Consider the following 13288-nt stretch of genomic DNA (forward strand, 5'->3'; position numbering starts at 1 on the left):
GGCATGGAGTAGGTCAGGGCTCTCTGCCACCCAGTGCCCAGCCCGTGCCTTTCCAAGGAACCGTACTGGGTCAGTGGTCAGGGTAGGAGGTACCCTGGCCTTGTCTCCTGTGACCCTAATAGTGCACCCTGTGTGGGTTTACACCCGCTTAGAGCCCTTTAGCCCTTTCTGTGCTTACCTCGGCCTGAGTGCAGGGGGGAAGGCTATGGTGGGGGCAGAGACCCTATTTACCCCCCTTTCACTTTCCCACCCCTGGGTCTCAGGAGGACTCTGGGCAGCCTGCTGGCTGCTCCCCTGCCACTGACTGAATCATTTCTATATTTGGCCAGTGAGCCACGTGGGTGGGGAACCACTCCACTGCGGCTGCACTTCTGACAGCTGGGGGGTGGGGAGAGCTGGAGGCAGAGGCTACGGCAGCGGGCATGTGCGTTCCTTGGGAGAACTAAGGAAGGCGCCATCCGAGTGAGTGAGTAAGCCTGGAGGAGGGGCGTGCGCTGACATCTCCTTCTCCTCCCCCACGTTCTGGTCCCGGTCCTGTTTCCCCCCCCCCCCCCCCCCGCCACCATCCCCTCCCCTGGATGCCCTTCTTTCCTCAGCTGGTCCTCACCACAGCCTCTTCTCCCACAGACCACTGCCCTCCAGAAACGATGGGCGTCGCTAGACCCAGCTGGGACTCTGCCAGGCTCCAGCACTCAGCCTAAGGAAGGGCCCTCTTCCAGCCCTGCTCTCCCTGCCTGTCATGGCCACACTCGGCTGCTGCCCGCTTGTCTGGGGACATAGGGCACCCAGCCCCAGCCCTGAGAGGTTAAGCCAGGCCCTCTGGCTCCATTCCACAGGGGCACTCTGGGCACCAGGCCCCTTTCAGAGCAAGAGCGACTGATGCCATGGGAGAAGCCCCTGCCCACCTGCCCACTCACCTGGCGCTGCCTGCTCTGAGACCCATGCACTGGGTCCCCCTGGAAGTGCCAACCCTGTGAACCCCACCCCTGTCCCCCGACGCTGAGAAGGCCCTGTCCACCCCCACCATGTGTGAGGTGATGCCCACAATCAACGAGGGGGACCCCCTGGGGCCCCCCCATGGCGCCGATGCTGACGCCAACTTTGAGCAGCTGATGGTGAACATGCTGGATGAGCGGGAGAAGTTGCTGGAGTCCCTTCGGGAGAGTCAGGAGACCTTGGCAGCCACACAGAGCCGGCTCCAAGATGCCCTGCATGAGCGGGACCAGCTCCAGCGCCACCTTAACTCCGCCCTCCCCCAGGTAAGGCCTGATTGTCTGCACCTCCCCACATTCTGCCCCCCTCCCCACCCCCCCCACCGAGCCCTGCTGAGCCCTGCACACTCTGGGCCCTCAGCTTATCTGCATCTGTTTGCGTATCGACAAATGGAATTCACAGAGCATTTAACTTTCCTTCATCTCCCTACATAAATCCTTTCCCTGTCACTCCCAAGCTCCTCAGCCTGACATTGGCTTCACCTGGAGAAATGGATGGAATTTGATGCGGGAGAAAAACCCAGCCATAGCTGCCAACTGCAGTGAGCCCATGCGGTCACCAGGTGGCACCCTAGACTGGAAAGACACTTCCGCCTTGACTGATCCTCACCAGTGCCCTATTCTTGGAGGTGGTGGGTGGGGAATCACAGAGGGTGGAAATGGAGAAGCTTTAGAGAGCATCTAGTCCTCTTAATGCACAGATGGAAAAAACAACGGGTATCACATAGAAAATTCTAGGCAGAGCTGAACCTACAAGCCAGGGGTCTTGACACCTGTCTCATGCTCCTAAATCAACACCACTACCACTAGCAACGATGGTCATCATTTCTGTTTTCCGTGTACTAAGCACTGTGTGTGCGGTTTGCCCCCACTAAATGCTCATAGCTATGAAGCTGGTACTGTTACCGCCATCGTCTCTGTTTTATAAACGATGGAGGTGAAGCTTGAGGAGGTTAGTCAGTTGCACAGCCTGTGAGGGTGCTGCTGGGACCGGGGAGGAAGCTCTGAGGAGCCACACGGCTCCCGACTCAGCCCCAGGCTCTTTCCCCACCTGTGGGGAGGAGAACTGAGGTGAACCCAGGAGGGCTGCAGAAATCTCCTACTGGGAGCTCAGAAGTGGTGGGGGGCAGAGTCTTGTGATGCTTCATCAAGAGGGATATGGAGCCCTGGGGAAGAAATGGCGTGAGAGGTCCTCGCTGACTGTGCATGAGGCCCCGAACAAGCCCTAGAATGAAGGAGCCAGTCCCTGGCCCTGGGGCCCACGGGCTATAAAGGAGATGGGTTAAAAACCCAAATGACCGGAAGACCAAGCAGGGGAAGAGAAGAGGGGCTCCAAAGGGTTGCTGAAATGGTGGTAAAAGTAGCCGCCTTTGGTGGACTTGTGCTAAGTGCTTTCCATGCGTTGGCTCATTTGGTCATTGTAGCAACACATGAGGGTGGCCTCTACTTGTGTCTTACAGATAGAGATGGAGGTTCAAACAGGCTAGATGACTTGTCCAGGGTCACACAGCTAATGGGGCAGAGCTGAGATCTGATTCCAGCCGCACACTGGGAACTTCAGGAGGGCAGGGATTATGTGTTTCTTGTGTATGTACTCAGGGACCTGGTACACGGTAGGTGCCCACAGTATTTGTGGTTAAACCATGGACTTCTAAGATGGTGCTCTTAACCACTGTTCCAGACAGTTTTCAGAGGAGGGAGAGAATCTTCCACTGGGGAGTCTGGAGGGTCCCAAGGAGGTATATCCATTGAGACGGGCTTTGAAAGCTACATGTGATTTCATCAGGTGGTGACAGAGGGTCGGGCTTTCCATGGGGAGGGAGCCCATTGAGCAAAGGTGTGGAATTAGGATGGTTTGCTGGTGATTGGATGTAGCAGGAGACCCAGGTTGACCAGATCTTAGGGTATATGAAAAAGGAACCATGAGAAAGAAACTTGAAAACCAGGGTAAGAAGTTTATGTTCAGCGTTGTAGACAATGCCATGCTTTGGGAGATTATCCTGGCAGCAGTGTGTCAGATGGGCTAGAGTTGGGGAGGAGGCAGGTGTTCTGGGGTGGGGAGCCCAGGAAGGGAGAGGAGAGAGCCCTCGTGGTGGTGTCAGGGCATGGGGCTGGGGGCGTGCCGAGTCCTGCCTCTGGGTACGTGTGTGTGTGTGTGTGTGTGTGTGTGTGTGTGTGTGTGTGTGTAAACTAAGGAGTGGAGCAGCACTGGCACCAGGCCTGGCTTTCCACCTTTGGCCATGGCCTTGACAGAAAGCAGTAATCCAGGAACAGGGTTAGAAGTCTGAGACTTCTCAGGCTCTGGCATCCCTGGGTCTCTGTGCCCTTCCCAGAGCCCTTCTTATCCCCTGTTGCCTGATCTGAAGTGATCAGTGGGGACTGCTTTGGAATTTTTCCTTCCATCATGAGTCCTTGGTGTGTGAAGGAAGCTTTAGGTTAGGACCGGGCTGCAGCTACTGTTCAGTCACTCCCAGACGCTGGGCAGCCACAGGGTTTGCGTCACCTCTCTGAAAACTTTTCTGGAATAAGGTGATGTCTACTTTAGTTTTTATTAGTATTTATTTATTTTTTTTTAGAGAAAGAGAGCATGAGCAAGGGAGGGGCAGAGAGAGAGGGAGAGAGAAAGAATCCCAAGCAGGCTCCATGCTATCAGAGTGGAGCCTGATGCAGGGCTCGAACTCAAGAACCAGAAGATCATGACCTGAGCCTAAGCCAAGAATCGGATGCTTAATCAACCGAGCCACGAGGCACCCCTGTGTCTAATTTAATAGGATATGATGGACCTGGAAATGTGAGGCCAGCTTCTCACCCCTGTGTGCTTGTCCTGACCCAGATGGGTGGGTTGAAAAGGTGTCTCATGGTGTGTGGGCCTGACAGCGTGGGAACAGGGCCCCTCAAAGGGATACTTTGAGCATGGTTACCCAGTAAGGCCAGTGCAAGTGCCCTGCCATCAAGCCCCGGGATGCAGCCCTGGAGTAAGTGAGTGGGGATCCCTAGGATGTGTGCTAAAGCCAAATGGCGGACTGAGCAGGTCTGCAGGCTGTTTTGCTCCCCTGTCCATGGATCCTTATTTCACCAGCCACCTGCAGCTTGCAAAGCCCTGGGGAGTGGGTGGGAGGGAGCTCCCCGGGGTACTCCCTTCAAAGCCCCCTCTCTTCCTTGACTAATATCTTGGGACCTTACCATAAGGGGAGACTCCCCTCCGTCTGTTTCTAAAGGATGCTGTCATCGGGTTGTTGGGGAAATAGAAATACAAAATAGGAAGGACATAATCAGGTTATACTGTTGGCTGGAGGGGCAGGGGGCTGCAAAGCAGATTCGGTGACTTTCTCACTCTTGTTTCCACCTCTGTCCCTGGTACCCTAACACATACTTGGAATGCATGGAGGGCGCAGAGATGTGGACCCCTCTAGGGATGCACATGCTGGCTGCGGTTTACAGCCCCGCAATACAGATGGATGGGGACTTTTCTGGGGGCAGGTGCTGGAAGTAAGGGACGGGTGAGACGATCCCACCATTGACGTGGGCATGCAGGACACCGGTTAGGGGGCAAATCCCCAAGCACTCAGAGGCCTTGGGGGTTTTCAGGAATTTGCCACCTTAACCCGGGAGCTGAGCATGTGTCGGGAGCAACTTCTAGAAAGGGAGGAAGAGATATCAGAGCTGAAAGCAGAGCGGAATAACACAAGGGTAAGTGGGTGACCTGGTGTGTGTATGTGTGTGTGGACCCCTTGACCAAGGGAGCTGGCATGGCCAGGGCCAGGCATACCCCCTGCCCCTTCCTAACGTCTTTTTGTCTTGTGTTCTGGGATCAAATGATTCAGCCGTCGGTGCTAGGCTTTTCACCTGTAGATGGGGGTGGTCATAGGAAGGTCGGGGTCCTGGGAGAGAGGCCAGGCCAGCTGGCTCGGGGCAGGTGTTCTACTGGGGCAGCAGGTATTTACCAACATGAAGTATTTCGGTGTTTTAACAGCAGTGCACATGGCTGTACTCCTGTCCACTCGGTGGTCATGTGGACCCTGCTCATAGCCCCTGGGGCACATGCTCACAGCCCTCCCTCTTGCCCTCCCCTGCTCCCTGCCAGTTGCTTCTGGAACATCTGGAGTGCCTGGTGTCCCGCCATGAGCGGTCGCTACGGATGACTGTGGTCAAGCGCCAGGCCCAGTCACCTTCGGGGGTCTCCAGTGAGGTGGAGGTGCTGAAGGCCCTCAAGTCGCTGTTTGAGCACCACAAGGCCCTGGATGAGAAGGTACCCAGCCTGGCCCACCGCGTGGCCCACTTCCCTGGGGCCTCTGTGAGACCCTTCTCTGCGATTTCTGCATCCTGTGCTTGGGGAAAACAGCCTTCTCGCTTCATAACTGGCCCCGCCCACCACTACCACCGGCCTGATCTCCAGGTCCTCCTCTTAGGTTCCCTCTCAGAAATTTGCCTCTTGGCAGGTCCCTCGCTTTGCCTCATGCCCAAAGCTGGTGGATCAAGCCCAGGCTCCTCCAGCCTGAGTCCAGTGGGGTCCCTGTTTCTTCTTTCATCTCCCCTTTCCGCGGGCAGGTGCGGGAGCGGCTCCGAGCGGCCCTGGAGCGAGTTACCACCTTGGAAGAGCAGCTGGCGGGTGCCCACCAGCAGGTAAGCTGCCTGCCCACCGTCCACCTGCAGACGGCTCCTGGAAGCCACGGCAGGTTTACTGATCCGCCCCAACCTGTTCTGCACTGGATTTCTCCCACCATCAAGGCTGGAGACCGCTAGTCAAGGCGAGGCTGGGAGGCAGGGGACTCCGAAGGGTCTGGAACATACAGGAAGTTCTCTCTTCTTTGACTCACTGCCCTGGGGGCTGTGCCCTACAGGTATCTGCCCTGCAGCAGGGGGCAGGGGCGCGGGATGGAGCGGCAGAAGAGGAGGGGGCCGTGGAGCTGGGACCGAAGCGCCTGCGGAAGGTGGGTCATGGGAAACTGCGTGGCAGGGGCAGGTCTTCCGCCAGACGGGAGGTGAGGGCCCTACCCCGCTTTAGTTCAGCAGAGCAAATGCTTGAATTAAATTTGGGACTTTCTCCAATATTGCCACCTCTGTCTCCTTCTTTCCCCCACCCTGCCTGCAATGAAATCTATAGATCTTGAGCGTGTGTGTGCGCCCAACGTGCTGCTGGCTCATAATAATGTTGTCCACTTGAATCGCTAGGTGCCGTCTGCCTGGTGTGTCGGTGTCAGGCGAGATCCCTTCTCTCTCTGAGCCTTTGTTCCCCTAGTCAGGCCCCTTCCTAGGTTACAAGATTCTGAGACAGCAGAAGGTGGTGCGCCCTGAAATTGGAGGCAGAGCTGTGGTCTGCTCTGGTTGTGCTGTCCCTGGGGTGGGCCAGGGGAGTGGGATACCCGGGGCCCTGAGGACTGACTGGTGGCTCACTGTCCCTGGAGGATGACACGGGCCGGGTAGAGGAGCTGCAGGAGCTCCTGGAGAAGCAGAACTTTGAGTTGAGCCAGGCCCGGGAGCGACTGGTCACCCTGACAGCAACCGTGGCCGAGCTTGAGGAGGACCTGGGCACCGCCCGCCGGGACCTCATCAAGTCGGAGGAACTGAGCAGCAAGCACCAGCGGGACCTCCGGGAGGTGAGCAAGGCCCCCCGCCCCCACCCCCCGGCCCCATCTGGTTGACTGGGGGCATTCGGCACCCGGGAGGGGAGGTGCTTGGATGCCCTGGGGGTGGAGGGAGGGCCGGACCAGGGCTGGGGGGTTTAAGACTAAATACTGGGTGGGCTCCACTGTGGGGAGGAGTGGCGGGAGGGATGGGTCAAGGTCAGAAACTGGCAGGGCGATGTGGGGAAGATACAGCCAGCCAGGTATTGGTGGGGAGGTGCAGACAGGATGGGAGTGGGGTGAAGCTGATGACGTTCCGTCCTGTCCCCTCCTCTCCTGCCCAGGCTCTGGCCCAGAAGGAGGACATGGAGGAGAGAATCACGACACTAGAGAAGCGCTACCTGGCTGCTCAGCGTGAGGCCACCTCCATCCATGACCTCAACGACAAACTGGAGAACGAGCTGGCCAATAAGGAGTCCCTGCACCGCCAGGTAACTCCTCCCGATGGGGTGGGGGCAGGCCTCGTACTTGACCCTGGAGGCCCTGGTGGTCATGCCGGAACCTCCCCTTGGTGGCCCAGGAGCCCTTGGGGGTCCTGCCGGTCACCTTGGGAAAGGGGAAGCCAGGCCTCTTGGGCAGCCAAGAACCAAGGTTGTCCTTTGCTTCTCTGGCCTGGCACCTGCTCTCTCCTGAGGCTGGGGCAGAGGGTCGGGAGGCTTCGGTGTCCCCTCTTAACTCTCCCCCGCCCTGCCCCGCCCCGCCCCACCCCGTGCTAGTGTGAGGAGAAGGCCCGACACCTGCAGGAGCTGCTGGAGGTGGCGGAACAGAAGCTGCAGCAGACCATGCGCAAGGCCGAGACGCTGCCGGAGGTGGAGGCCGAGCTGGCTCAGAGAATTGCGGCCCTCACCAAGGCGAGTGGGCCCGGGGCCCGGGGGTCTGCCCCTGCTTCCCTTTCCTCTCCCGGAGCTCTTATGGAGCCAGGCAGTGAGTGGAGACAGCCGGAGGCACGCGGCACCGGGAGCCAGGAGACAGCTTCCCACGGCATGACTTCACTGTCCGTGTCTGTCGGTTGGAAGACCAATCCCTGCCCTCATCACCCCGCGGGGAGGAGACAGTCCCCTGAGAAGGGGTGGAGAAGCCCTGGGAGAAGTAGATGAGCCTGTGTGGATGCAGAGCGTTTATCACTTACACTCTTGTGTTAATATTTCCTTTTGTGTGGGGCTGGAGTTGAAAAATTAGGACTTTAATCTCTGGAAAGATGAATTCCGAGAGGAGATAGGATCAGAGGGGGTAGAGGGTGGGAGTTTAGACCGAGCTTTTTTTTTTAAAGTTTATTTATTTATTTTGAGAGAGACAGAAAGAGAGTGCAAGCAGGGGAGGGGCAGAGAGAGAGGAGGACACAGAGGATCTGCAGCAGGCCCTGTACGGACAGCACAGAGCCCGATGTGGGGCTTGAACTCACGAACCATGAGATTATGACCTGAGTCAAAGACAGATGCTTAACTGACTCAGCCACCCAGGTGCTGCTGAGTATACCTCTGTTTATCAAATTGAAGCATTCTGGGACCAACTCTGATTGCTTGAAGGTGGCGGCTTTAGGATTAATACAAGGCAATAGAGTTGTACCTGATGGGTAGTTAACTTTGTGGAGTAATCATTCTTAAGAGGTGTGCAGGCTGGAACATCACAGGATCTGGAAGAGCTGGGTAAATGCACAGACATAGGCATGGGGTGGGGTTAATCAAGAGAATTTAGGGGTGTCTGCAGCAGGCTGGATGCCTTCAGGGGTGGCCTCACTTGGGATCACCTTCGCTATCCTCCTGCCCACTGAGAGAAGGAAATCAGAAGTAAGCATCAGGCCCCGGAGCCTGGGAGGACACAGGCTGGCCAGTGTGGCAGGGTGGCAGCTTGGGGGCGCTGCGGCGAGAACCTGCAGCCTGGCTGTCCTCGGGGAAACCCAGAACCAAGCCTGCTTCTGCCACCAACTGGCTCCGTGACCTGAGAAAAGTCACCCCCTCCCCAATCAGGTGTCAGTGTCTTTATCTCTTTGATGATGCCATCATCTCCATGATGATGGGGTTGGACTTGGTGGTGTCTAAGACCTTTCTAGCTCCTAGGGATGAAGTGCTGGGTTTAAAGTGCAGCAGAAGATGTCACATGTGGGATGCTGAGCCGTCAGCTTGAGTATCTCCCAAAACTGCCAGGAAGGATGGGCTGAACTGAATAATATGTTCAAATGACTCAGTGGCGGCGGGGGTGGGGGGGGTGGGGCTTTAAGGAAGGATTTCCTGACTGTGAGATGTGGGATAGTCTGGAATATCTAGTCAGCAGAGACAGTGGGGTCTCCATCTCTGGAGACACATGAGTGGAAGGGAGACCACTCTACTTTGGCTCGTTTAATTACAAAGATGATAACCATGGCTAGCGTTTACTGAGTGTTGATTGCGTCCTAAGTGTTTGCCATGGATTATCTCATTTAGTCCTTGCAGTGGTCCAATGGGCATAGGTGCTGTTGTTATCCGTGTTTTACAGTTGAGGAAGCTAAGGCACATAGAGGTTCAATGACTTGCCCACACAGCTGGGAAGAGGGGGAGCCGGGATTCGAACCCAGGCAGTCTGGCTTGCATCTATACTCTTAAGTGCAGGCGCATCTGCCCGGAGGCATACAGATTTATGGTAGCTCATGTTTTCCGGTGGAGTTTTCTCTGAGAGCCTGGAGAGAAGTTACAGTCCATTGGGCTGTCAGCTCTGGGATTTTTAAGTTTATTTATTTATTTATTTTGAGAGAGAGCGGGCAAGAGAGTGAATATGAATGCGGGAGGGGCAGAGAGAGCAAGAGAGAGAGAGAGAATCCCAAGCAGGCTCCTCACTGTCAGTGCAGAGCCTGATGTGGGGCCCAAACCATGAGATCGTGACCTGAGCCAAAACCAAGAGTCGGACGTTTAACCGACTGAGCCACCCAGGTGCCCCTGGGATGTTTTAAGGCAGGCCCTGAGCAGGAAGAATGGGGTGGGGGAAACACCTGGCAGGGGGTAGAGAGTACTTGGGGAGAAGGGCAGTGGTGATGGCAGTTCTGCTCCTAGGTGAGAGGTCGAGGGCTAGGCTTCGTTGGTACTGAGGCCCTGATCCCCCAAGGGCACCCTGGCACTGGGGGATGTGGGGGCCTCAGCAGGCTGCACTGACCCATCCCTGCTTCCAGGCTGAAGAAAGGCATGGCAACATTGAGGAACACCTGCGGCAGCTGGAGGGGCAGCTGGAGGAGAAGAACCAGGAGCTGGCAAGGGTGAGGGCACCGGGCTGGGGCTCTCGGTCCCCCTCCCTGTCCCCAGGGCAGCCTCCCAGGATGGTGGGAGCTGGGAGGGGCCTGGCCAGGGGCAGAGCCATAGAGGGGCAGGAGGAGGTGGTCAGGTGAGTGGGCTGGAACTGGGGGGAGGATGGATGGCTCCCCGGGAAGGGCCTGGGGTGACCTGGTGCCAGGTGTGCTGGCTATGCAGGTGCGCCAGCGGGAGAAGATGAACGAGGACCACAACAAGCGGCTGTCAGACACCGTCGACCGGCTGCTCAGCGAGTCCAACGAGCGACTGCAGCTGCACCTCAAGGAGCGAATGGCGGCCCTGGAGGAGAAGGTGCGGTGGGACCCCGGCCCGGGTGGGCGGGGCTGCCGGGGCGGGGCGAGGGGGGTGGGTGTGGGTGGAGCCGGGCGGCCCGAGGGGAGGAATCGGGATGTGAGAGGGTTAGGGGCGGGGCGTGTCCATTCCGCACACACTAGTGGACTGACCCCAGGGAGGCTGGAGAAAGGGGGAGCGGGAAGGGTGAGGAGGGGCGGGCTGGCCTGGGGAGGTGGGGCGGGGAGGGGGAAGGTGCGGGGCGGAGTCCCTAGCTCCCAGCTCTTCTCCCCCAGAACACGTTGATCCAGGAGCTGGAGAGCTCCCAGCGGCAGATCGAGGAGCAGCACCATCACAAGGTACCCAGCTGCCGGCCAGCCCCGCCAGCCTGGGAGGGCCGGGCTTGCGGTGAGGAACACGCCTCTGTTTCATGCAGCTGCTCTGACACCCAGCACCACGCTAGTCCGGGCACAGACGTTATTTCACTGATCCTCGCTAGAGCCCGTCACGGTGGGTGCATCACCACCCACATGTAAAGAAGAAACGGAGGCCATAAGCATAGGGCATAGGGTGGGTAGCAGAGAGGCAGGGCCCAGGGAGAGATTTGGTGGGGCCCTCAAACCTGGTAAGGCAGGAGTCTGGTGATTCTGGGAGGATTAGGCACTGTGCCTGCCTCAGCAATGTCTGTGAGGTCTGGGCGGGCACCGGGCGCCCCTCTGCTGCCCAGCCTCCATTGCCATGCGTTTGTGTGGTGGTGAGGGCTCAGCAGGCCTATTCCGGTAGAATCCTTACCCAAGACAGACCCTCTTCCGGCCCTGCCCCTCTGCCTGCCCACTGCCGACCTTTCTGCTCCCTTTCCAGTTGGACCTCTTCTCTTGGTATCATCTGTGAGCCTGGCCGGGGGCCCCTGGCTTTGGACTTTGCAGTACATTCTTCTGCTTCTCCCCAACTCTGCTGTCCTCTCTGTCCCTCTCTCCCCTCTCCGCCCCTCCCTGGTCCCACCCCCACCCCGGGTCTGCCTGGCACAGGGCCGCCTGTCTGAAGAGATTGAGAAGCTGCGCCAAGAGGTGGACCAGCTGAAGGGTCGAGGGGGGCCGTTTGTGGATGGCATCCACTCCAGGTACTGGAGCGCGGGAGGCTGGGCGTGCTGGGATGGGGTCCTGGATGGACCCTGAGGAAGGAGACTTCCTCCCACCAAAAGACCGCCCAGGACCTCAGGGGTCCTCCTCCTATCCAGGGTGGGACACTGAGGCTCCAAGAACTTGGTCAAAGTCACCTAGCTCACTTGGGAAGCTTAGAAGGAGCACCTGTCCTCTGAGCTGAGGGATGCTGAGAGGCAAGTAAAGGCAGGATGCTCCTTCCCCAGTGCCATGGGACACAGGCCATGCTGTTTTCCTTGACAGAGGGCATGATGCCCTTGCAAGGGGTCTGCTGAGTTACATGCTCACCCATGTCCCACAGGACTTGCTCATGGCGAATGTCTGGTTCATTCTAGTTCTTTTGAGTCACCATCTTTAGGGCTCTGGAGGATTGTTGTTTGAGAGTTAAGGACCGCCTAGGTTCAGGTAGCAGGCGGGGGGCAGAAAGGCAGCATGAGAGACTGAAATGAGGCATTAAGGACTTCCTTACTGTTGGCAGTTGAGATGCCATGTCCACGGTTGGTGACATCCCTTTTTCCAAAAACATTTGAAGAGATGGTGAGTGGAGCTTTCTACCTAGTGTTTGAATTAGGTCCATGTTTTAGGGAACTACTGCATTTCCCCCCCACATTTTGCGAAGTCATTGACATTGAACTCAGACCTCAATCCTGCCCCTACTTCTCTGCCCAGAGAGGCAAGGTGAAGACTGAAGATACTAGTAGGTGATGCCACTTGAGGTTCATGGCTCCTGGCTGTTTTCTTTCCAAACCAAAGTGTCACAGAAGAGAGTCTCAGAGGTTCCCTTCAGTCGTGCTCTTGCCATATCAGGGAGATGGGGATCAGCTTCCCTGAAGGAAATGGGTACATGCATATATATGTGTGGAGGGGTAGGGTTTGAGTTAGGGAAAGGGACGTTGAATTTGAAGAAGAGAAGCCTGTGGCTGTCTGGAATAGTAGAGATGTAAGTACCATCTTCAAGTTCATCAGAAATTGTTGTATAGGAGAGGAGTATGGAGAGAAGCAGGGAGTGGAAACAGGAAATAGTAGGTGGGATTCCTCTGACTTCTTCCTTCCCATAGGTTTCTCAGAAGAGACCCCCCCCCCCATAAATAAGACATGACTTAGAGTATACCAAGCCATTTGCCACTGCTTGCTTTCCTTAATGGTTGGGAATTCTTGGCTTTGACCGTAGAAATACAGGACCCATCATGGAATTGGGACTGAACTGCAGGGGAGGAGAGGGAGATAAGCAGAAACTCCCTTTTCCCTGCAGCTACCTTGTACAATCTGCTGTAGGCTTGCCCCGTCCCTTTGCCCTGGGCCCCCTCAAGGCTTCCAAATTGGGAAGGCATAGGGAAGAAGTGTCACTAGGGAAGGCTTCCAGACATTCCAGAGCATCATAACTGAGATTCTAAAATCTCAGAGTTGAAATAGACCTTTGGGGGCATCTCTAGCCCATGTCTCTGATACGGTATCAGGGTGTCCTGAAGTTTCCTGGGGGTAGGAAATATGCCTGGGTTGAATTTTGACTAGGGACTCTTCCAGATTATGGGGAAACCCAAGGAATGTTGCTTAGGAGAAAGCGAAGGAAAAAAGGCCCTCAGGATTAAAAGGACTTTTAGAGATCCTTCCTTCCAAAGTCTCTCAATGCCGGGAGCTCTCCCACACCATTCTTGTCAGGGCCCGAGAGCTGCTGCTTGAATAACTCGTTGATGGGGAGCTCAGCTTTTTAAATTTTTGTTTAATGTTTATTTATGTTTGAGAGATAGCCTGTGTGCGAATGAGCGGGGGAGGGGCAGAGAGAGAGGGAGACAGAGGATCCCAGGAGGACTCTGCACTGATAGCACAGAGCCCAATGCAGGGCTTGAACAAACTGTGATATTATGACCTGAGCTGAAGTCAGACGCTTAACCAACGGAGCCACCCAGGCGCCCCACCCCACTCCACCTTAAACATTTTTTAAAAAAATGTTAATTTTTGAGAGAGAG

The 13288-nt window shown here is 56.6% G+C and overlaps 1 protein-coding gene across 1 annotated transcript in view; it reads left to right on the top strand.

Moving 5' to 3' along the window:
- Positions 1 to 645: 645 nt before the first annotated feature.
- PPFIA4 (PTPRF interacting protein alpha 4) overlaps positions 646 to 13288 on the top strand; it is a 35798-nt gene continuing 23155 nt past the window's right edge. The window contains exons 1-12 of the mRNA XM_049634396.1: positions 646 to 1259; positions 4581 to 4682; positions 5077 to 5241; positions 5541 to 5615; positions 5834 to 5923; positions 6398 to 6589; positions 6901 to 7047; positions 7333 to 7467; positions 9756 to 9839; positions 10051 to 10182; positions 10458 to 10520; positions 11190 to 11281. Coding sequence (XP_049490353.1) covers positions 1026 to 1259; positions 4581 to 4682; positions 5077 to 5241; positions 5541 to 5615; positions 5834 to 5923; positions 6398 to 6589; positions 6901 to 7047; positions 7333 to 7467; positions 9756 to 9839; positions 10051 to 10182; positions 10458 to 10520; positions 11190 to 11281 — 1511 coding nt within the window. The 5' untranslated portion in view covers positions 646 to 1025. The remainder of the gene's footprint in view (positions 1260 to 4580; positions 4683 to 5076; positions 5242 to 5540; positions 5616 to 5833; positions 5924 to 6397; positions 6590 to 6900; positions 7048 to 7332; positions 7468 to 9755; positions 9840 to 10050; positions 10183 to 10457; positions 10521 to 11189; positions 11282 to 13288) is intronic.

This window comes from Panthera uncia, chromosome F1, assembly GCF_023721935.1.
Source record: "Panthera uncia isolate 11264 chromosome F1, Puncia_PCG_1.0, whole genome shotgun sequence".
NCBI classification, from domain to species: domain Eukaryota; kingdom Metazoa; phylum Chordata; class Mammalia; order Carnivora; family Felidae; genus Panthera; species Panthera uncia.